The sequence below is a fragment of the Tachyglossus aculeatus genome, chromosome 23 (genome assembly GCF_015852505.1).
Source record: "Tachyglossus aculeatus isolate mTacAcu1 chromosome 23, mTacAcu1.pri, whole genome shotgun sequence".
NCBI classification, from domain to species: Eukaryota; Metazoa; Chordata; class Mammalia; order Monotremata; family Tachyglossidae; genus Tachyglossus; species Tachyglossus aculeatus.
Window position 1 is genome coordinate 16970076 of NC_052088.1, and position 24649 is coordinate 16994724.

The window sequence follows — 24649 nt, forward strand, 5'->3', positions numbered from 1 at the left end:
AATGATGTGCAGGGGAGGAGTCTTTATCAGTGATTTTTTTTTGTCCTGACAAGTTTTGGTCCAGCCAGATTTTCTCATGATTTCATTTTAACCAAACTTCCTCTTCTCTACAGACGCAAACAACACCAGACCCTTTCAAATACTTGTAGACCATGTAAAAATCCCCGTGTTAAATAACCCTGGTTCCATTATTTCCTCGTAACTTCTATTTTCCATCTCTCTATTCGTTTATGTCCCTTTTCTCTGGACCGTCTCCACATCCTCTGCATCCCTTCTGAAGTATGCTGGCCGAAACAGGAGGAAGCACTCTAGAAAGGGTCTGACCAACGTAGAGGAATGTGAGCCGGGACTTTGGAGTCAGAGGTCATGGGTTCAAATCCCGGCTCTGCCGATTGTCAGCTGTGTGACTTTGGGCAAGTCACTTCACTTCTCTGTGCCTCAGTTACCTCATCTGTAAAATGGGGATTAAGACTCTGAGCCCTCTATGGGGCAACCTGATCACCTTGTAACCTCCCCAGCGCTTAGAACAGTTCTTTGCACATAGTAAGCGCTTAATAAATGCCATTATTATTATTATTTACCCACTCTTACAGGGCACACACTGGTTTATTCCTCCACTAAGCTTGTTGGCAGTTTGAATTTGAAAACCATTTACTACAGTGCTGAAATGCATTGGCTTAATAGATTACAGGACTGGGAGTCAGAAGGACCTGGGTTCTAATTATGGCTCTGCCACATGTCTGCTATGTGACTTTAGGCAAGTCACTTAACTTCTCTGGGCCTCAGGTACCTCATCTGTAAAATGGGGATAAGAGTGTGAGCCCCATGTGGGTCAGGGGCTTGGTCCAACCTGTTTAACACTTATCTACCCCAACACTTAGGACAGTGCTTGGCACATAGTAAGTGCTTAACAAGTACTGTAATTATTATTATTCATTATTCATAATTATTATTCCACTTTTGGCTCCTGCTTAATATTTTCTGGCTGTTTCTGAACCCACACAGTCTTTCCTTTGTTCCCTGTTTGTGTGGTTTATTGACCCTGAATAAATTGCTCGGACTTTCATTTTATTTCTGGAAGATCATTTTTCTAATTCATCGAGGTCGCTTTGAATCTTACCTTCCATGGAATCTTTATTATTCTGGTATTTGTTAAGCGCTTACAGTGGGTCAAACACTGTTCTAAGCGCTGGGGTAGATACAAGTGTGTGTAAGGCCTGCTGTGGCATAGAGGAAAGGTAACAGGCTTGAAAGGCTAGAAGCCTGTGTTCTAATCCCCACTCTGGTATGAGAATCTAAAAAAGATTATAAATACCCAGGAGGGTTTAAAACAAACATCATTAAAGGGCTGAGGTAATTTATTTCTTCTAGACTGTGAGCCTGTTGTTGGGTAAATTGTATTTTCCAAGCGCTTAGTACAGTGCTCTGCACACAGTAAGCACTCAATAAATACAATTGAATGAAGTGCTCTGCACACAGTAAGCGCTCAATAAATACGATCGAATGAATGCATTCATTCATTCGATCGTATTTATTGAGCGCTTACTGTGTGCAGAGCACTGTACTAAGCGCTTGGAAAGTACAAGTCGGCAACATATAGAGACGGTCCCTACCCAACATCGGGCTCACAGTCTAGAAGGGGGAGACAGACAACAAAACGAAACATGTAGACAGGTGTCAAAACCGTTAGAATAAATAGAATTATAGCTATATGCACATCATTAGGGCTCACAGTCTTTCAGCTTTAAATGCTTGGCTCCTGGACCTTCCACCTGGAAGTTGTGCTGTGAACCCCCCAGGAATTAGTTGGATATTGTGGGGTGTGCAGTGTTGTTCACCTGCCTCTGTGACTTTTGGAGAAAGGGGGTAATGTTGTGATAATAATAATAATAATAATAATAATAATAATAATGGCATTTATTAAGTGCTTACTATGTGCAAAGCACTGTTCTAAGCGCAGGGGAGTTACAAGGTGATCAGGTTGTCCCACAGAGGGCACACAGTCTTAATCCCCATTTTACAGAGGAGGTAACTGAGGCACAGGGAAGTGAAGTGACTTGCCCAAAGTCACACAGCTGACAATTGCCGGAGGCAGGATTCGAACCCATGACCTCTGACTCCAAAGCCCATGCTCTTTCCACTGAGCCACACTGCTTCTCTGATGCAGTGCAGAAGTGCAAACCCCATCAGGTCATTGCCCTCTTCTTTTCCATTTTTCAGGGGCATTTGGAAGCTTTCTTCTTACGGTCTTCATTTTCTGGGTAAAAGAGTAATGGTAGAAGTCTGTCATGCACAAGTGAACATTTCTTTCCGTTCTGGGCCCTCTAACCCATTTTTCAGCCTTCCAGATTTTTTCCCTGGGTACTTATGTAATGTCTGTTGGTGTGTAACAAAGACTTCCAGCTTTTTGGGGGTCTTCGATTTCTTGCGGATCTCCACACGTTTTGGGCAATACCGTAGTGTATTTTTTTTTATCCTCTTCTTCTTGTTACTTTGTAACTTCCTCATTGCCTTAATCTTTTTCAAGATCATTGTCCAGTGCCCATCACCTTGAACGTTTAAATCATACATCCTTCAACCCTGGTTTTGAGCCAGAAGCTTCCCAGTGAGGATGCTGTTTCACCTCGTATCCTCAATAGAGATTGTCCTTCCTTTAACATGAAAATTACATTCTTCCTCCCCGCCCGGCCCGCTTCTCAAATCAGAAGCTAAAACTCCTGTGCCACAGATACAAGTTGCACAGTTTCTGAAATAATCTACTAGGGCTGGTGTATCTGGCAAGTCAGATTTCATGAGAAGCAGCATGGCTCAGTGGGACGAGCACGGGCTTTGGAATGAGAGGTCATGGGTTCCAATCCCAGCTCCGCCAGTTGTCAGCTGTGGGACTTTGGGCAAGTCACTTCACTTCTCTGGGCCTCCGTTACCCCATCTGTAAAATGGGGATTAAGGCCGCGAGCCCCCGTGGGACAACCTTGTAACCTCCCCAGCGCTTAGAACAGTGCTTTGCACATAGTAAGCGCTTAATAAATGCCATTATCATTATTATTATTATAGTTTTTCCCCAGGAGCCTATTGTGGGTAGCAGAAGGGTTTGCTGTAGCATCAGTCGAGTCCTGCATATTGTCTTTCCGGCTGTTCCAGGAGCACCATCTTGTGGAAACTCTACTCTTGCATAAACCATAGGAAGAGCTGGGCTTTGAATATAAAACTCATCATCATCCTCATCAGTCGTATTTATTGAGCGCTTACTGTGTGCAGAGCACTGTACTAAGCGCTTGGGAAGTACAATTTGGCAACATATAGAGACAGTCCCTACCCAACAGTGGGCTCACAGTCTAAACGGGGGAGACAGAGAACAAAACCAAACATACTCATGGTATCATCATAGTAATGACAGCATTTGTTAAGCGCTTATGATCTTAAAAAAAATTCTTATAATCGCTTTAAAGCCATGCTATATAGGCTCGTTGCTTCCTCGTAGGCATGATATACAAATTCACAAAAATACAAAACTAACTGGTGTGCCAGAGTAAAGCTGGAGTGTTTCAATCTGTAGTTAAAAAGCCGTGAGACTGAAACATCCATATCCAGCTCCCTGAATAAAAAAAGGCAAATTTCATACTGCTGTCAGGACGATTATTTTTAATGAAAGTAGTAAATAGATTGTGGCGGCCTAACATATTTAGAGCTGAACTTGTAGGACATTCAGTTCTCTCAGTTATGCCTCCTTTAAGATGCTCCAAACAGCACAAGCCAACTTGTACTTCCCAAGCGCTTAGTACAGTGTTCTGCACACAGTAAGTGCACAATAAATACGATTGAATGAAATGAATGAAAAAGAAAAATCAAGGGCTTCGCTCTCCTGCAGTTCTGTTCCTTTTCTACATTCTTCTATCAGAGTGTGCCACATCCCCAATTCCTGATCGGGAACCACCTTACGTAAAACCCACGGCCACCTAAACCAGAGAGCAATCAATCAATCAATCAGTAGTATTTATTGAGCGCTTATTGTGTGCAGAGCACTGTACTAAGCGCTTGGGAAGTACAAGTTGGCAGCATATAGAGACGGTCCCTACCCAACAGTGGGGTCACAGTCTAGACGGGGAGAGAAATCCTACAAAATGTTAGAGGGAAAGGGGGAGAGCAGTGTGGTGTAGTGCATAGAGCAGGCTTGCGATTCAGAAGGTCATGGGTTCTAATCCCAGCTCCATCGCCTGTCTGCTTTATGACCTTGGGCAAGTTATTTTACTTCTCTGTGTCTGTTACCTCACCTGTAAAATGGAGATTGAGACAGTGAGCCCCACGTGGGACAGAGACTGTGCCCAGCCCTATTTGCCTGTATCGGGCACTAAGGTGCAGTGCCTGGCACATAGTAAGCACTTAACAAATATTATTATTATTATTATTACTGCTATTAACAGTAATAATAGTAATTGCTGACTGAAATAATTTTGCATGTGCAAAGTGATATTCAAGTTTTTTTTTTTTTAATGTGATCACAGACGGTTCTTTCAAGTGAATTTTCCAAAGACTATAAGGTACGAGTCATCTGCAGTCCGGCAGAAAATTGCAAGTTCTGTACTGCTACCGGTAGGATCTGCCCCTTAGGTTAACCAGGCCGTTGACTATAACCAAGTTGATCCTTGTCATCGAAGACACCTTACCCTGTCCATTATGTTCGTCCGTTGGGCTAGTGATTCATGTTAAGTAGGAATTAAGGAGGTGCACATTGGCTGAGGTGGGGAGGTGATTAGCATCTATGAAATTATTATACCCTGAGAGGGGAAGACTCTTAAGAAGTTACCATGCCTGCTCCCTGCCCATCCCCACATACTATATATATATATGTAAAGCCTGGCAGTAAAGCTGTTTGAATAGGCTCTAGTTGACACCTTTGGGAGAGGCTAGCATCTGCAGTACATACACATGGTAATTATAGATGAAATTTTCAAGAGTTTCTAACAACTCTAGCTCTTGTAGTCGGCTGCTGCTTCTGTTTCCAAGGAAACGGATACTGGATGGCAAAATACGTAAGGGCGTTTTGGTCTTCATTGCACAGCTCTCGAGTAAACCAGCTCTAAAAGCAGCTTTAAGGTAAATGGAACAAAGGTGGCTAATTTCTCCATTTAAGCGTTTGCACTGGTCTTCAAATTGCAAAACAGATTAGTTTGGCTGACTGATGAAGTGGGGCCTTCTCTGAGGAAAATAGGAAAGCTAATTTTTCCACCAACATCCAGTTCTGATAGGCTGTAAGCTCGTTGTGGGCAGGAAATGTGTCTGTTTATTATTATATTGTACTCTTCCAAGCGCGTAGTATAGTGCTCTGCGCACAGTAAGTGCTCAGTGAATACAATTGAATGTATGAATAGTTAAAAATAATAGTTTCAAAATAGTTTCCCTTAGCCCATAAGAGGGATTTAGAATGAGCCAACTCCTACCTGTTCCAGGAAAAAAAAATTGAATTTTTAATTGAATCAGGCAGTGGTATTTACTGAGCACTTACTCTAAACAGAGTACTGTGCTAACGTCTTGAGAGAGTACAATATAATGGAGTTGGTAGACATCAATCAATCAATCAATCGTATTTATTGAGCGCTTATTGTGTGCAGAGCACTGTACTAAGCACTTGGGAAGTACAAGTTGGCAACGTACAGAGACAGTCCCTACCCAACAGTGGGCTCACAGTCTAAAAGGGGGAGACAGAGAACAAAACCAAACATACTAACAAAATAAATAGAATAGATATGTACAAGTAAAATAAATAAATAGAGAAATATGTACAAACATATACACATATATACAGGTGCTGTGGGGAAGGGAAGGAGGTAAGATGGGGGATGGAGAGGAAGGAAGGGGGTATGATAGGATATGATAAGGGGCTGACATAAGGGGTGGTAGTTTGGATGAATAGGAAAGGGCAGACATGTTTCCTGCCCACAAGGAACTTAGTCTAGAGAGGGAGGGAGACATTAAAATTAATTATAAAGATGTATCTAAGTGCGGTGGGGCTGAGGGTAGAGTGAATATCAAGTGTACAGATCCAAGTGCATAGGTGGCACAGAAGGGAGAGGAAGTAGTGGAATAGAAGGCTTAATTGGGGAAGGCATTTTGGAAGAGATGTGATTTTAATAAGGCAATGGGGTTGGCTACGAGATAGATGCGATCGAGGCACAGTGAGGAATCTAGCCCTCGAGGAGCAAAATGTGCAGGCTGGGCTGTAATAGGAGATCAGTAAAGTAAGGTAGGAGGGGGCAAGTTTTCAAGCTGGTGGTAAGGAGTTTCTGTTTGGTGTGGAAGAGGATGGACAGCCCTTGGATGCCCTTGAGCAGTGGGAGGTGTGAACTGAATTTTTTTTTAGAAAAATGATCTGGGCACCAGAGTGAAGTATGGACTGCAGTTCAGAGACAGGAGGCAGGGAGGTCAGTGAGGAGGCTGATGTAATCAATCAATCAATCGTATTTATTGAGCGCTTACTGTGTACAGAGCACTGTACTAAGTGCTTGGGAAGTACAAGTCGGGGCAACACATAGAGACAGTCCCTACCCAACAGCAGGCTCACAGTCTAGAAGGGGGAGACAGAGAACAAAACCAAACATACTAACAAAATAAAATAAATAGAATAGATATGTACAAGTAAGATAAATAAATAAAACAAACAAAAAAAAATAGTCAAGGTGGGATATAAAAAGTGCTTGGCCCAGTGAGGTGGTAGTTTGGATGAGAGGAAAGGATAGATTTTAGCGATCTTGTGAAGGTAGAACCGGTAGGATTTGACGACAGGTTGAATATTTGGGTTGAGTGAGAGAGATGAGTTGAGGATAATGGCAAGGTTACAGGCCTTCTGAGATAGGGAAGGTAGTGGTGTTGCCTACAGGGATGGGGAATCTCCTCCCTCACTTTTTGTTACTTTCTAGCTACAGCAGAAGCACCATGGTGTAATGGACAGAGCACAGTCCCGAGAGTCAGAAAGTCATGCATCCTAATCCTGGCTTTTCCACTTGTCTGCTGTGTGGCCTTGGGCAAGTCACTTTACTTCTCTGTGCTGCAGTTACAAAATGGGGATTAACACTGTGAGCGGGACAGGGACTGTCCAACCTGATGTGCTTATAATAATGGTATTTGTTAAGCGTTTACTATGTGCCAGGCACTGTACTAAGCACTGGGGTGGATGGAAGCAAATCGGATTGGATACAGTCCCTGTCCCACGGGGGACTCACAGCCTCAAACCCCATTTTACAGATGAGGTAACTGGGGCCCATCCACCCTAGCACTTAGTACAATGCTTGGCACATAGTAGGCACTTAATACCATTACCAGTGTGATTTTTATGTAAAGCCATTTCTAAAAGAATTGGTTTCTTCTGTCAAATGATACTCCTGATGATAGAATCAGGAATCATTTCACAGTATCCCCTTAAAACCCCCACCTCACTGCCTGAGGTAGGCATTTCATTTTCAGGACCTTTTCCCTTCAAATTCCCAAATGAAGAATAAAAAAAAATTATTTTTTTTTTTGTAGGATTTTGAGCTAAATAATGAACTGAAGATGAATGTCCTAAATTTATTGGAAGAAGTTTTACGAGACCCTGACCTCCTCCCCCAAGAGAGGAAAGCCACGGCCAATATCCTGAGGTGAGGGTTTTTCTGAACTCGTATAACTTGAGGGACCCTAAATTTGGACCTGGCTTTATGTAAATTGAAGTTGTACAAGTAAGGCCAGGAGAAGTACCCCGGAATCAAGGGATCTGGAGAGCCCATCAATCAATCAATCAGTCGTATTTATTGAGCGCTTACTGTGTGCAGAGCACTGTACTAAGCGCTTGGGAAGTACAAGTCGGCAACACATAGAGACAGTCCCTACCCAACAGCGGGCTCACAGTCTAGAACAGGGAGACAGAGAACAAAACCAAACATACTGACAAAATAAAATAAATAGAATAGATCATCATCATCAATCGTATTGAGCGCTTACTGTGTGCAGAGCACTGTACTAAGCGCTTGGGAAGTACAAATTGGCAACATATAGAGACAGTCCCTACCCAACAGTGGGTTCACAGTCTAAAAGGGGGAGACAAAACCAAACATACTACAAAATAGAATAGATATGTACAAGTAAAATAAATAAATAATAGAGTAATAAATATGTACAAACATATATACATATATACAGGTGCTGTGGGGAAGGGAAGGAGGTAAGGTGGTGGGGATGGAGAGGGGGACGAGGGGGGAGAGGAAGGATGGGGCTCAGTCTGGGAAGGCCTCCTGGAGGAGGTGAGCTCTCAGTAGGGCCTTGAATAGATATGTACAAGTAAGATAAATAAATACAGTAATAAATATGTACAAACATATATACGTACATACATCTCGTTCCGTCCCGTCTTCAGGACAGCCACTTTAGTCATCCCAGAAAGATGAGGAGTCATTTGTGTTTGAGGTATTAGTTAATTCGTTAATTATGATATTTGCCTTCAGAGAAGGAGAATCTGCAACCTTCCAAAAGTAAATAATGGATTTCCAACTGAAGAGCTAAAAATAGCTCAGGGCAGTGAAGCCTCGGGGTGGCACGGGTGCCTGTCGGCCTCTCTTTGTGCTTCTGCGGTCCTGGCAGGGCCTTTCCATGGAGCTTTTCTGCCTCGCCTTGGCCACCCTGTCAGAGCGGAGCCTGGAGAGCGGAATTCCGTCCTCGGGACACAGGGACAAAAGGACTCTTACCCCCAGGCCTGGGGCACTGATTTATTGGAGGGTGGGGAGGTGAATTCTCCTCTGTCCTTTCCAGGTGGGCAGAGACTCTGGGCACAGCAGGGTACTATAAACTGCAGGCCCAGGGTCTCAGGTTATGTGGACTCTTCAGGTACAATACCTGGGTGGCATCAAACACACTAGATCAATCAATCAATCAATCGTATTGAGCGCTTACTGTGTGCAGAGCACTGTACTAAGCACTTGGGAAGTACAAGTCGGCAACACTAGATGTGGGAGCATTGATCAGGCTAGCGGCCAGGATGCCCCCCAGTAGTTGTGCCAACTTGTACTTCCCAAGCACTTAGTACAGTGCTCTGCACACAGTAAGCGCTCAATAAATACGATTGATTGATTGATCAAACACACTAGATGTGGGAGCACTGATCAGGCTAGTGGCCAGGATGCCCCCCAGTAGTTGTGCCAACTTGTACTTCCCAAGTGCTTAGTACAGTGCTCTGCACACAGTAAGCGCTCAATAAATACGATTGATTAAATGAATGAATGGTCTGTGGTCAGAGACTGTGGCTATAACAAGGGAGGCCTCGTCTCTGCCCCTTATTAAGGCTCAGGGGAACGTGAAGGCCAAAGAGGCCGAGTCGGAACAGAGCCTGCCATACACCTGAGATGGCTCTGAGCGTTAGAAAGATTTCTACTTCAGGCATTTATCTGCCAATCCAGGGTAGAGTTAAATAATGGCAAGTTTGCTTACTGGCAGACTTTCCCGGATAAATAGGAGGGAGAGATGGTGGAGCCACCATTAGTAGAAACCCTTTCAACAAAGAAAACATCGAAGCCTAGAAGATGGCGGTAGCCTACTTTTGACTTCACAGAAGTGACTTATTTAATAACACTGAAAATAAATACGACAGCTCAATCGAAGGACTTTGGAAGAAGACAGCAAATGGTTTCAAGCTAAGAGGAGCGGTCTTAAATTATTTAATCGACTTAGAGAAAATACTTTTCTATAGAAAAAATTATACTTTGAGCATATTGTCCAGCAAAGAGAAGTGGTTTGGAAGTTCAGTAATAAGTAAAGCCCCTGTGATCTTAACAGAATGTGTCCCTGAAGGAAAACAGATTGGTATACTAATTATGGAGGAATTCAGTGTAAATCAGAGATGGAGATGTTTTTGGTACATGAAGGATTGTTTGTTCTTAAAGAGCAACATGATAGAAAAGGAATTTTTCCTAATAAGCTGAGCAATTCAGAACCTGGATTAAAATCACAGGGTTCAGATCGTACTGAAATATAGCGGCTTCAAAATAACTCATGATGGATAGATAATAAAGAAAAAAAAAGACTGTCTTACCATGAAACCGTGTTTTGCATTCAGGAGAATGTGAACTGATGTAGACATACTCAAGACTTGCCTTTTTAAGAAAATAAGTTTTTAAGGAACAGAAATAAGGGACTAAAAACCTCCCAATTGGGTCTCTAAGTCTTGAAGCCCAGTGAGGAGTCAGGTGGAGACCTGCCCAATCTTCCCACACCAAGGGAAGTTTGAGGAGGAATGAAATGATTAAAGTGCATAGCTCCCCAGTCTCAAGAAGCCTCGGAGAGGCTGGCATAACCACTGGCCTAAGACAAGAAGGGGAACTGTCAACTACTGATGTGGTAATTTTTGCATCTTGAAAAACTTAGAAAATGCAGTATCTGTAAGTAAAGGAGTTGATGTTATTTTAATGTTTCTCTCCAAGCACAGGAACTCATAAAAATGAGCCCCAAACGCACTAGGAGAGTGTAGTTACAGAGCCGAAGATCTTCCCATGTTGCATTCGCCTTGGCGACGTGGGAAGCCTTACATAATAACTGGGGGAGTGGAATTTTTGTCTGTTCTATGGAATCCGTAAATGTACCTTAAGTTGTGCCAGAAGAAAGATGCAGTTTCCCGCCACGCCAAAAAGCCTGGAAAGGTGGGTGGATGGACGGCAGCTGCTCACAGTAGCAAACCAGAGTTTGGAAACCCAGGGGTTTCCAAATTCCAGATGCCAATTTGTCCTTCCCAAGCGCTTAGTACAGTGCTCTGCACATAGTAAGCGCTCAGTAAATACGATTGATGATGATGATGGAGTTGGTTAAGTTTGGGGGAACCCCTGAACTCAGGAATTTCTTCCCTCTGCTGGTCCAGCCAAGCCAAAATTTATTGACTAAACTCTGTTTTTTGGCTTTACTTCGGACTGAATTGTTTTGAGACATTAAATGTTCTAAAGCTGTTCAACTATTTAATATTTGAATGTGTGCTTGTAGGCATAAAGTGCAGCCGATAGAAAGTTAATAAATGATGAGCTTGGTTCTTGCAGAAGTCAGAGGGATCACGGAGTAAGTAAACCAATCCTAGGGACTTGGCGCCAAATTGACCTCAAGGGAGATTGCTTAGGCCCCGGGTACGTGGGTCAGACCCCACGAATTCTTAGCTCTTTTAGGAGATCCGTTTCCGTGTCTGTCAAATGACTTTCCACCTAAGCCAGTGGAAGGAGGGAGAGCTTCCATGGGAACTACAGAGCCAAAAGTCAGCTGTGTGACTTTGGGCAAGTCACTTAACTTCTCTGGGCCCCAGTTACTTCATCTGTAAAATGGGGATTAAGACCGTGAGCCCCCTGTGGGGCAACCTGATCACCTTGTATCCTCCCCAGCGTTTAGAACAGTGCTTTTGCACATAGTAAGCGCTTAATAAATGCCATAGTTATTATATACAGAGCCTCCCCTAGCCATAACTTTAAAAACTGGGGGCTGAAGTGTCCTGGCACAGGCAAAGAAGAGATAGTAATAATTGTGCTATTTTAAAGCGCTTATTATGTGCCAGGCACTGTAGTAAGTGCTGGGGTAGATACAAGCTGATCAGGCTGGGCACAGTGTAGTATTCCCCTTAAGCTCAAAAAGGCCACGTCCCCAGTGAGGGTTGCATTCTGACTGAATCTTCAGATTTTTTGAGAAGCAGCATGGCTTAGTGGATAGAGCACAGGCCTCTAAATCAGGAGTTCTTGGGTTCTAGTCCCAGCTTGCCATTTGTCTGCTGTGTGACCTTGAGCAAGTCACTTCACTTCTCTGGGCCACAGTTCCCTTATCTGGAAAAGACTGCAAGCCCGGTGAGGGCAGCGATTGTCTCTCTCTATTGCTGAAGATTGTCTCTCTCTCTCTTGTCTCTCTTTGCCAGCGCTTAGTACAGTGCTCTGCACACAGTAAGCGCTCAATAAATACGATTGAATGAATGAATGCTCTGCACACAGTAAGCACTCAATAAATACGATTGAATGAATGAATGCTCTGCCCACAGTAAGCACTCAATAAATACGATTGAAGGAATGAATGAGATTGAGACAGGGAGCCCCATGTGGGACAGGGACTGTGTCCAACTGGATTAGCTTGTTACACAGTAAGCGCTTAACAAAGCGCTAGAGAGGCAGCGTGGCTTAGTGGAAAGAGCACGGGCTTGGGAGTCAGAGGTTGTGGGTTCTAATCCCGGCTCTGCCACTTATTGCTGTGTGACTTTGGGCAAGTCACTTCACTTCTCTGTGCCTGTCACCTCATCTGTAAATGGGGATTAAGACTGTGAGCCCCACGTGGGACAACCTGATTACCTTGTATCTACCCCAGCACTTAGAATAGTGCTTGGCACATAGTAAGCATTTACCATATACTATTATTATTAATAATAATAACAATAATAATAATAAATACCACAATTATTTATTATTATTTTGGGGCAGCAGAAATGAGCAATAACCCCCTAAATTAAAATGGTGTTGGTGTCTTGGAGAGGTACAGATTGGACGGGGATCTGATCAGACCCTAAAGCCTAACCTGTCATAACAACAATAATAATAATAATAATGGCATTTATGAAGCGCTTACTATATGCAAAGCACTCTTCTAAGCACTGGGGAGGTTACAGGGTGATCAGTTTGTCCCATGGGGGCCCACAGTCTTAATCCCCATTTTACAGATGAGGGAACTGAGGCACAGAAAAGTGAAGTGACATGCCCAAAGTCACACAGCTGACAATTGGCGGCGCTGGGATTCGAACCCACGGCCTCCGACTCCAAAGCCCATGCTCTTTCCACTGAGCCACGCTGCTTTGTACATATTTATTCTATTCCCATTATATTGTTAATATGTTTTGTCATCCGTCACCCCCTTCTAGACTGCTCACCCGCTGTTGGGTAGGGACCGTCTCTAGATGTTGCCAACTTGTACTTCCCAAGCGCTTAGTACAGTGCTCTGCACACAGTAAGCGCTCGATAAATACGATTGAATGAATGAATGAGCAACGCTGCTTTGTCACAAGTGGCTGAGAAAATGGGGCCAGAATGTTTTTCTAGCCCTTCTTTGAGCCCAGACTCGGAGGCAATCTTTGAGAAGAACCGGTATTGCCTATGGTTCCTTAAAACCATGTGTTTGGGCATGAAGATCAAAGTTCTCCCTAATCTGCTCACCCAATCAGTAGTATCGATTGAGCATCTACTGGCTGCTGTCCCTCCCCTTGCCCACTTTAATTTTGCGTCTTTATCACTCAGCACTCAGGTGTGCTGTTTGGTCAGGTTTGAAGCTCAGCTTCCAACCAAGCCCTCCTCCCCCGGCCCTGTAGACTTTGCTGGCAGGCCTGCCTCACTTCGGTCATCAAACTATCCGCGGGATGTGGAATTCTCCTCTTGGAAAATGAAGGCCATGGGTCAGAATTCCACTTCATCACAAACATTTCCAGCCCATCTTGGGTAATAAAAACGCGACAGCCTCTACATAACGGTTTATCTTGACTTAAAAAAAAAAGGTTTTCCTGGTTCACTTTGTAATTGTTTTCAGACAATCCTGCTGACTCATCATCAATCGTATTTATTGAGCGCTTACTATGTGCAGAGCACTGTACTAAGTGCATGGGAAGTACAAATTGGCAACACATAGAGACAGTCCCTACCCAACAGTGGGCTCCATAATATTCCTTGGTTTACAAAGAACAGTCCTGAGAGTACTGTTTTTTTGTGTGGCCCTAAGGCAAAAATCCAGGTAGGGACTGTCTCTATATGTTGCCAACTTGTACTTCCCAAGCGCTTAGTACAGTGCTCTGCACACAATAAGCGCTCAATAAATATGATTGATTTTGACCTTTTAACTCTAGGAACTCCATTACGGCTGCAGATTTGTTGCCGACTTGTACTTCCCAAGCGCTTAGTACAGTGCTCTGCACACAGTAAGCGCTCAATAAATACGATTGAATGAATGAATGAATGAATTTGGGACCTCTAAGCAGCAAGAGAGCTGGGATGGTACTTACGAAGAAGAGAAGCTTGCCCAAGTCCGGCACACTCCACAGGTCCCAGTGTTGCAGCCGCTTTCTGTGTCCAGGAGTGTGTTGGGCAGTGGCTGTTTCCCTTTGATCGTCTCTCGAATACAAAGTTTTTCCAGACCCTGGGGCCTCCAGAAAGGTGTGGGCATGAGTATTTTGCAGCGGCCTAGGGCGTTTCAGCTGAAGGGAAAAGTGGGGTGTCAGGCCCTGTCAAACTCAGGCTCCAGTCCACAGCGACTACCCAGTTAGTCCCAGGTGACATCCAAGGTGTTGATTGTGATCTGTAATTCCTTGGGTCGTGGTTACCTTGGAAATAGCATAATCTTGTAGTCTCCAGGAGAGCTGAGGTCAAATGGAGAGTTTCAGTGATTGACCGAGAGAGAACTGCATTTAGCCCTTTCTTTCCGCGTGTTTGAATTTCATCTCTCTGTTCGTTTGGGCCAGGAAAAAGCCCTTTTGCAATAACCACCAACCCTTATCCTTGGCCAGCGTCCCCAGCTCGGGGCTGGGCAGCTGTCCCCTAGCTCCCCAAACCTGAAATGTCAAGGTGGGTACCCCTAGCTGGGCTTAGAGAAGCAGCGTGGCTCAGTGGAAAGAGCCCGGGCTTTGGAGTCAGAGGTCATGGGTTTGAATCTCGACTCCACCACATGTCTGCTGTGTGACCTTGGGCAAGTCACTTAACTTCTCTGAGCCCAGGTTACCTCATCTGTAAAATGGGGATTGACTGTGAGCCTCACGTGGGACAGCCTGATCACCTTGTAACCTCCCCAGCGCTTAGAACAGTGCTTTGCACAGAGTAAGCGCTTAATAAATGCCATTATTATTATTATTATTATCCCAGGCTGTGTGAAGCTTGGTCCCCAGGCCTCGCTCCCAGAGATTTCTGCCATGCTTCCTACTGCTAGCAGTGCTTTTGAGGAACTTTCCACCTTGGCAGCAGTTCTGAGGGGAAAATTCCTTCCGAAACAACTCTAACTTGACAATTCAAAACAAGAAAACCAAGGCACGTCCCGTTCCCTGAGAGACAAATGAGCAGGGACCCTTCCAGGGCACCAAATGACCCGTTCTGCCAACAAGTGTGTTAGCACAGAGCACCAAAGGCCCCAAAGGACCCGTTCTGCCAACAAACGAGGGTTAGCACAGAGTGCCAAAGTACTGCCAGAAGGAAAGCAGGTAGGAGAGGAACCTGATATTCACCAATCGAGCCAGTTGTGGTCTTTGAACCGTCTGGGCAAACTTGCATCTTATCAAATTTTTTCAGCTCACCGTCTGGGCAAGGGAGAAATTGGACTGACTTCTTGTTCGCCCAGGCTCGGCAGCACAAATCTAAAAACTAAAAGAACAAACTTACCTTATTCACCAATACACGCAGGCCCTGACCTCCTCAAGTGGTGCAAAATGAACACTATCTTGCTGAACAAAAATATTTTGTTGGTTTATTTATCTCAAGTGTCCAAACACTGAGATAGAGGATGAATTTATAAGGTAGTTTAGATTCTCATCAGGCATTCAGAAGAAAGTATCTCTCCTCCCTTCACAAGATAAAAATTGGAGGGTGAAAAAGCGGAATTATGAAGAAAAGCTGTAGACATCAATTCTTGGTTGTAACCTTGACCTTTGTTTCCGGTGTGATTGTTGCATATTTAAAAAATTCCCACTGCCATCCTGATGGGTCTTATGTTGATCTCTGGCATTGTGGTGTCTTTTTCAGGGCTCTTTCTCAATATGAAGAAGACGATGCCCGTCTTAAAATAGAAGATTTAATTCAAGCGGTGAGTTCGACCCAAGTACCCATTCTCCCCCTGCACTACAGTTGTTAATTGATGGTGAATTTCTAATATGCAGATCCTTTGCAATTTCTTCCCAGTATCTAATGAATTAATGGTATTTATTGTGTTTACTGTGTATGAGCCCTGCCCTCAAAGAGTTTACAATCTAATTAGCTTCAGTATAGTTTAGCTAGTTAACTGGCACACTGCATTGAAAGCTTCTTCATTTAACTGGATTGATTTTTCTACTAACATTGCTAGTTTTTACTGCTAAATACACCTGAAGCCTCATATACAGTGAGCAGTCAATGGAAGTATGTTGCTAAACTGGCACTGAATGTTTAACACATTCTAGTAGGCGCCTTAGAGCGGATGTCTTATTCTAGATATTCTTTTCTTTGACTTTCCTAAGGCAATAAACAGTATAAGAATAAACAGTTCCATTCTTTTCGAGTTGAGATATTGCTAGGCGATATATTTGGCATAAAGTGATGACTTCCGGCATGCAACTTGGGATGGTGAAAGTTTAGTCATAGCTTGTAATATGAAGTTAGACGGCCTTCTGAAATATTATGAGCTTTTATCATGCTCCGTTTTCCAGCTAAATATGTCTGTACAGTGCTGAAGTCATGTGGCTACATCTCGCACCTATTGCGTTTCCAGGGAAACTTAGAGTCTCCTGTACACCATGGTGTATTAACTGCTTTTTCTTCTGTCCTTGCATCAGTTTTTGTTTGTAAATTGATACCTCGTATTCTGTCTGTACACCCGTAGAGTTTACAATCTACTGGGTGGGACTGACATTTAAAATAAATTTCAAGTAGGGGAAGCAACAGAGTATAAGGATAGGCCCATGAGTGCTGTAAGGGTTGGGGGGGGTGAGCAAGTCCTAGGGGTAAAGACCCAAGTGCATAAGTGACCGTGAATAGGGTGGGGAGATGAGAGGTTAGCCAGGGAAGGCTTCCTGGAGGAGACAGTTTTAGTAAGCTCATTGTGGGCAGGGAATGTATCTGTTATATTGTACTCTCCCAAGTGCTTATTAATACGGTGCTCTGCACGCAGTAAGTGCTCAATAAATGATTGATTGAAGCCTCTGAAGATGGGGAGAGTGAATTTGATGTATTCTGCATTCTCAAAATACCCCCGTCTGAGACGGCAGCAGAAGTGCTCATTCACTCATATTTATTGAGCGCTTATTTATTGTACTAAGCGCTTGGGAAGTACAAGTTGGCAACATATAGAGCCCAACAGCGGGCTCACAATCTAGAAGGCTCGGGGTGAAAGATAGGAGGGGGTTAATTAACTTGCCGACATGGTGAGATTTTACTCCTGCGAGCTGGCGTGATGGATGAAATGTTTGGGTGGTTGTGTCGTGCTGCAAACTCAAGACTAGGATGGAGAGGTTTGAGGACGGACGTTCTTTATTTTCAGCGAGACACAGTTCACCCACTTGTGCCCACCAGGAATTTGCAGGCTATGTTTTGGACCCTTAGAGATATAAGACCCAGAAGAGTTTTTCCCTTAACAATTGCGGGCACTTATTAAGGGCTTACTACGGGAGAGCAGAAGCACGCGGGGTCCATAATCCAGGGGCCGAAGGATCGGAACTTTTGAACTGTAAAATGGGGATTGAGACTGAGCACCCTGAGGGCCAGGGACTGTGTCCTACATCAATCAATCAATCAATCGTATTTATTGAGCGCTTACTGTGTGCACAGCACTGTACTAAGCGCTTGGGAAGTACAAGTTGGCAACATATAGAGACAGTCCCTACCCAACAGTGGGCTCACAGTCTAAAAGGGGGAGACAGAGAACAAAACCAAACATACTAACAAAATAAAATAAATAGGTATGTACAAGTAAAATAAATAGAGTAATAAATATGTACAAACATATATACATATACAGGTGCTGTGGGGAAGGGAAGGAGGTAAGATGGGGGGATGGAGAGGGGGACGAGGGGGAGAGGAAGGAAGGGGCTCAGTCTGGGAAGGCCTCCCATTATACATGATTAACGTATATCTACCCCTGCCCTTAGCACAGCGCTTGGCACATAGTAAATGCTTAACAAATACCATAGTTGTTGTTGTTAATTATTACTGTGTGTCAAGCACTGTGCTAAGTGCTGGGCTGGATAGTCAGATGAGACATGATCCGTGCCCCACACGGAGCCCAGAGTCTGAGAGGGAGGGAGAACAAGATGTTAAAATGTTAATCCCCATTTTACAGATGTGGAAACTGGGACGAAGAGAAGTTAAGTGACTTGTCCAGTCCCATAGCAAGCAAGTGGTGGAGCCAGGATTAAGAACCCAGGACCCTGGACTCCCAGTCCTTCAGTAGGCCAAACTGTTTTTCCTTGCAATAAGTTTGGCTGTGGAGCAGCCAGCCGTGGCATTTCGTTCATTAATGTTGGTGTTGAAGGTTTTCATCTCTTTGCCTGCTTCCTGCATAACCATCATAAGCCTAGAAATTATGGTACTTTTTCCCCTCTTTCAGGAAAAACGAAGGTAGATACACCTAGGCTTTGGAGCAAGTGAGTTTTGATATCATTCCATGTTTGCTTAACTGCTCTCTCCTTTGTTTCTGCAGTCAGACTGTGCCAAGGCCGAGTGCTTTGAAACCTTATCAGCTATGGAGCTGGCAGAGCAGATAACCCTCTTAGACCACATCGTTTTCCGAAGTATCCCCTACGAGTAAGTGTTTCCCCGAGGACACTCAAAGCACAGGTCTCCCAGCTGTCTTCCTGTAAGTTGTTTTATATGGCAACACTGATTCACAGGGAAATTTCTGTCCAGAGAAACATTGATCAGCCGCCTTGGGCATTTCAGGTTCTTGAAGAAGGGCATTTCGAGAGCGGAGACTCTTTAGAAAAACCCCAAGCGCAACATTTTGAAGTCGTGCCTCTTTTTTTTTCTGTGACTGTGACATGAATCTACAGTCAATGTACTGCATAGAAATGTCTGTCCCCACCAACTCTCTCCCAATTTCTAATACCCAAAAATGCTATGGATACAGTTCCGGAATGATTGCAGATGGAGAGTGGTGTGTTCTGGGAGAGATGTGTCTGTGGTGTCGCTATGGATCAGAAGCAACTCAACAGCATAAGACAAGACAAGCGACCAGTTCCCATAATAATAATAATATTATAATGGCATTTATTAAGCGCTTACTATGTGCAAAGCACTGTTCTAAGTGCTGGGGAGGTTACAAGGTAATCAGGTTGTCCCTCGTGGGGCTCACGGTCTTAACCCCCATTTTACAGATGAGGTAACTGAGGCACAGAGAAGTGAAGTGACTTGCCCAAAGTCACACAGCTGACAATTGTTGAAGCCAGGGTTTGAACCCATGACCTCTGACTTCAAAGCCCGGGCTCTTTCCACTGAGCCACGCTGCGTTCCTCTGGGTGGAGAATTATTAATCCCCTGGTGACGGTTGCCCTGTGTGGAACGGGGACTATATTCAACCTAAGAGTTGTGGTATTCGTTAAGTACATCCTGTGTGTCCAGCACTGTTCTAAGCGCTGGGGTAGATTCATTCATTCAATCGTATTTATTGAGCGCTTACTGTGTGCAGAGCACTGTACTAAGTAAGCGCTTGGGAAATCCAAGTCGGCAACATATAGAGACGTTCCCTACCCAACAGTGGGCTCACAGTCTAGAAGGGGGAGACAGACAACAAAACAAAACATATTAACGAAATAAAATAAATAGAATAAATATGTACAAATAAAATAGAGTAATCAATCAATCGTATTTATTGAGCGCTTACTGTGTGCAAAGCACTGTACTAAGCGCTTGGGAAGTACAAGATGGCGACATATAGAGACAGTCCCTACCCAGTGGTGGGCTCACAGTCTAAAAATAAATACGTACAAACATATATCCAGGTAGATATTAAGTTAATCAGCTTGGATGTGGTCCTTGTGCCCACAGTGGGCTCCCAGTCTAAGGAGGAAGGAGAACAGGTAGGAATCCCAATTTTACAGATAAAGAAACTGAGGCACAGCGATGCTAAATAACATGCACAGCAGGCAAGTGGCAGAGCTGGGATGGGTACCCAGGCCCTGTGATTCCCAGGCCGTGCTGCTTCTCCTGATGATCTGTATCCATTCCAGAACTTAATGCAGTGCTTGGCACGTGATCTGGCACTTAACAAATACCGCGATGATTATTAGTCTGGCTTCATGTACTTGAGCTGTTCCTTGGCTCCATAATGCTGCCTGTCTCACTATCTTGTCCTGCACTCCTTAACTCCCAAGTGCCCTTTGACCTCACTTCTTCCAGGTCCCAGAGGGCGAGTACGCATTATGTAAGTTCCCTCCCAAAGCTTCCTGCTGGGCGTAAGATGTTTCAGTGTGCATCTAGCCAAGAGCTCCTGGAAGAATGAAAAGCAGCTGCTAATAATGGGAGATTGGGCAGAGAAGGTGAAAACTTTATTTCAGGTTAAATAGCGACTGGGTTGATAGGCTTTTGTTTTGTTCTAAAGCTAAAAACCAAGACTGAGTTGTGCTTGGTTCTCCGCCCATATCTAGTGTCTTTCTTTTTAACCTTTCCCTGTTACTGATGCCTTGGTAATAATAATAATGGTATTAAGCACTTACTATGGGCCAAGCACTCTTCTAAGTGCTGGAGTAGACACAAGGTAATCAGGTTGTCCCACGTGGGGCTCACAGTCTCAATTCCCATTTTACAGATGAGGTACCTGAAGCACAGAGAAGGTAAGTGACTTGCCTAAGATCACACAGCAGACAAGTGACGGAGCTAGGATTAGAACCCACGACCTCTGGCTCCCAAGCCCATGCTGCTTCCTATTGATTTTGAGTCGATCTCAGTACCAACCATTGGCGTGGGCATATGGGAAATGGAAGAACCAGTCTCCCTTGGCAACTGCACTGCAAAATGCTGGAAGTGAAAGCCTGCTTTGGTGAGGACAGTTATTGCCAGGGCCTAATTTATCAGCCTGACAATGATCTTAATGATTGTTTTTAATTGTAATAATTGTTAAGCATTTACTCTGGGCCAAGCACTGGGGTAGATGCAGGAGAATCAGTTTGGACACAGGGCTCACAGTCCAAGTAGGAGGGAACACAGGTAGCTAATCCTGATTTTAGAGATGAAGAAACTGAGGCACAGAGCAGTTAAACTGGGATTAAAACTCAAGTCTCTGCTTTTTCCAAGCTACCTTACTGAAGATTTGGGTAACTGAAAGTGTTTTGTTGTTCTTTCAGGGAATTTCTGGGACAAGGTTGGATGAAATTGGATAAGAGCGAAAGGACGCCCTACATTATGAAAACGAGCAAACACTTTAATGATGTGAGTAATCGGAAAAATACTTAGCCTTGGAAGTGCAGCAAAGGATGGAGTGCAGGGTATGCCTATTTATTAAGCATTTATTGTTTGCAGAAAGAGAGCAATGTACTAAGCCTTGGGAAACAATACACAGGTGGGAATTAAGACACAGTCCCTGGCCCTCAAAGGGTTTACAGTCTAAGCAAAGATTGTGTGTGTGTGTAGTACATAGTTGTTCTCAACCTGTTTGGTTTAACTTTCCAAACCATGAGAGTGTGGAATTCTTTCTGGTTGGAACGACGACTGCCTGGCACTGTATGAAAGAGATGAGAGTCCATCTGCTAAATCAGGCAAAATCCTTCATGGTATTCATTTGCAACGTTTCTCTGAGTGAATGTCAGTCTCATCTTTCACCTTTTGTTCGCCTTTTTCCTTCTTGTGATTTTTTTCCCCCGTTTCATTGTTGCAGTGGTACTAACGAGCCTCCAGCCCTCTCATTAGTGAGTCTGGCCTCCCGGCTTTTATCTCACCGTGCCATCTCCGGCATCCAGGCGAACAAACACTTCCTTACAGGGTCTGGCTCAGCAGCTTTGTACTTGCAGTCATTCTAGGTCGAGAGAGCGGTCCTGAAAGTAGTAGGCTCAGCACCAGATTTCTGCTCCCCGGCAGGAGTCTGGACAGTGTGATTCTGCAGCAGTTCCCCACTCAGGAGGAAAGGGGCCCGGTTCTGCCAAACCCCTGGGGTTCCCAGGTGGCACCAGTCGCTAGGACCCGGGTTTGGGGAACGGACTTTCACCTTCCGTACGAGATGGGATTAAACAGACCAGTCGCCCCCGACTAGATAAGAATGTGAGAGTCTTTATTTAGCCTTCTGGTTCACAATATCCGAGGAGCAGAAACCCGTACAGAAAGGATCAGGTTGCCAACATTCAACACAGTGGCTCCTTGAAGCCACTCGTGGCTGTCCCAACTCACTGGGAAGACATCAGGGTTCTCTGGCCATGAGCCCCAACACTAACACCTAGAACACAGCTTTGTCAAAGAGAAAGAAACATGGGTAAACCCGATGTAACCTGTTTTTGAGGATAACGCAGGTAAACACCGAGCAGCAGGTCCTTAAGGGACACACCTATAGGTCAGTCACGCTTACTCAGCCCAAGGGGGTCACTGAGCTCTATTCTAGGTCAACAGTAGGGGATACTTATATTTCCAGTATCTTTACTAGTATCTAGTATATTTCTAGGGGGTTCCTCATGGCATTACTGGCCCTCACAAAGTGGGCATAGCACAGTGTGGGTGGGAGGGGGTCCCATCTCGCAAAAGAAATGATCTCCAGGGTGCCAATTTTCCAGGATATCTGGCCGATCCAGGCTTCCCACCCCAGGCGGTGCATAGCTAGCATATTCCCAGCCAATCTGGGCGGACCTCCCCTCTGAGGGAACCATCTCATTAGCTGCGATCCGCACCTGTTGATCCCAGGGAAGCCAGGTTGGCTCCAGCTCCCCTCTCTTCTTGGGCCCCGGGACATTGTGGTCACAGAAATCAAAGCCCCCGGAAGGGCACCAACCCTCCTGACAGGCTGCCAAGCTAAGGCCCCGCTGCTGAGGTTTAGTAGAGTCCTATCGTCCTCCACACAACATCCACTTGGAGAAGAGCCGTAGCGGTTGGACCTACACTGTTTCTGACTTTCTGGGAAGCGGACCTGGGTTTCAAAAGTCACATTTACTGAGCGCTTACTTTGTACTAAGGCGCCACAGATCTATTTGTATGGATTTGGGAAGGAAGAAGTCTCATTTTCCAGTTGCCTGGACCATTGAGAAGAAGGTGGGGGAGCAGCCCGCCGCCTCAGAAAGCTGGCCGGTCACTATGTGCTTATTCTCCAAGGAAGCACAGCAGGGGGATGGTGGAGAGAGCAGGAAAACTCACCTAGGAAAGATGGGGCCCCAACTGAGGCATGATGTTTTTGAGGTTACCGCCTACAGAAATAGATCCTCTTCATTGCTGGGAGAGTTTTTTTCGTGTTAACAAATTTCAAACCTGTAAAATCTTACCTAGAATGGGGGTTCAGTAAAAGATGAGAACATTTTCCCCTCTTCTTAATAATAATAATAATAATTATGGTATTTAGTGCTTACTATGTGCTAAGCACTGTTCTAAGCACCGGGGTTGATACAAGATAAGCAGGTTGTCCCACATGGGGCCCACAGTCTTAATCCCCATTTTACAGATGAGGTAACTGAGGCACGGAGAAGTGAAGTGACTTGCCCAAAGTCACACAGCAGACAAGTGGCTAAACTGGGATTAGAACCCATGGCCTCTGACTTCCAAGCCCGGGCTCTTTCCACTAAGCCACGCTGCCTCATTTCCATACACTGGGATTATTAACATGAGAATCAATCATTACTTCTTTTCCCCTCACTAGGTGCCGTACAGAACTCAAAGGCGGCACAGTCTGACCCAACTGACGTGCCTATTTTATCCCACAGATTAATTTAGTTAATTCCCTCCCAGAACTTTAACCATGTCTATTTCCAAGCTATTTCTTATCATGCTGATGTTGTTTTTCGCATCTACTTAAAAAATGATGGTGTGCAGTTGGGGTGTTTTCCCCCCCCGCCTAAATCCACCTTCTTTTGGCTCTGTGCCAGATGAGTAACCTAGTAGCCTCCCAAATCATGAACTACGCTGATGTCAGCTCTCGGGCGAACTCGATTGAGAAGTGGGTGGCGGTAGCTGACATCTGCCGCTGTCTGCACGATTACAACGGGGTGCTGGAGATCACCTCGGCCTTGAACAGAAGCGCGATCTACAGGCTGAAGAAAACCTGGGCCAAAGTGTCTAAACAGGTAAATCACAGTAAGTTACTCATATAATGAAGAAAAAAAAAAAAAAAGCTTGCTACTGGTGGGTAGCGATCAAAAAGAGGTGACAAACCAAATATTCCTATTTAGGAAGATATTTAATAAATGGGGCCAGTTGAACTTGTACAGTTATTGTGTTTTCACTGTTAATTGGTCTTAGACCCATGCGTGCCTATCCTAGCCTGTAAATTTCTGGGAAATGAAAAAGCTAGAGCATTTGTATTCATTCACCTATTTCAACAAGCTACTCCTGCAGCTGTCTCATTGCCATTGTCACCTGGTAGTATTTAGCTTAGTGGTGCAGCCAGTCTTAGAATCAACCCCACAGGTAAAATAAAGAGAATTTTCAGGAGCCTTGGGCCTCAAAGACCCTTCCAAATGGCCTCAGCTTTAACTTTTGTGCTCTGGATTGGAATCACTCATCTGGGAACTTCCTTCCTTTCTTCTTTTCTTCCTCCCTCCACATTTTTTGTGGTATTTAAGCACTTACTATGTGCCAGGCACTGTACTAAACACTGGGGTAGATACAAACTAATCAGGTTGGACACAGTCCATGTCCCAAATGGGGTTCAGTCTTAATCCCCATTTTACAGATAAGGAAGCTAGCTGAAGCACAGAGAAATTAAATCACCCAGCAGACAAGTGGTGGTGCTGGGATGAGAACCCACATCCTTCCTTGTGTCTCCCAGGCTTGTGCTCTTTCCACTA

General features: G+C 44.5%; 1 protein-coding gene and 1 long non-coding RNA gene across 6 annotated transcripts in view; one reads left to right on the forward strand and one right to left on the reverse strand.

Annotated features, from left to right (window-relative positions):
- RASGRF2 (Ras protein specific guanine nucleotide releasing factor 2) overlaps positions 1–24649 on the forward strand; it is a 209110-nt gene that overhangs the window by 175451 nt on the left and 9010 nt on the right. For all 3 annotated transcript variants that reach the window (XM_038765854.1, XM_038765856.1, XM_038765855.1), the window contains exons 19-23: positions 7519–7631; positions 15735–15795; positions 18382–18485; positions 21020–21104; positions 23729–23926. In XM_038765854.1, coding sequence (XP_038621782.1) covers positions 7519–7631; positions 15735–15795; positions 18382–18485; positions 21020–21104; positions 23729–23926 — 561 coding nt within the window. The remainder of the gene's footprint in view (positions 1–7518; positions 7632–15734; positions 15796–18381; positions 18486–21019; positions 21105–23728; positions 23927–24649) is intronic.
- LOC119944744 overlaps positions 21921–24649 on the reverse strand; it is an 82007-nt gene continuing 79278 nt past the window's right edge. For 2 of the 3 annotated variants that reach the window (XR_005455945.1, XR_005455943.1), the window contains 2 exons: positions 23708–23918; positions 21921–23131 (listed from right to left, as the gene is read on the reverse strand). This is a non-coding gene — a long non-coding RNA (uncharacterized LOC119944744). The remainder of the gene's footprint in view (positions 23132–23707; positions 23919–24649) is intronic. The other variant, XR_005455944.1, reaches the window with a different exon arrangement.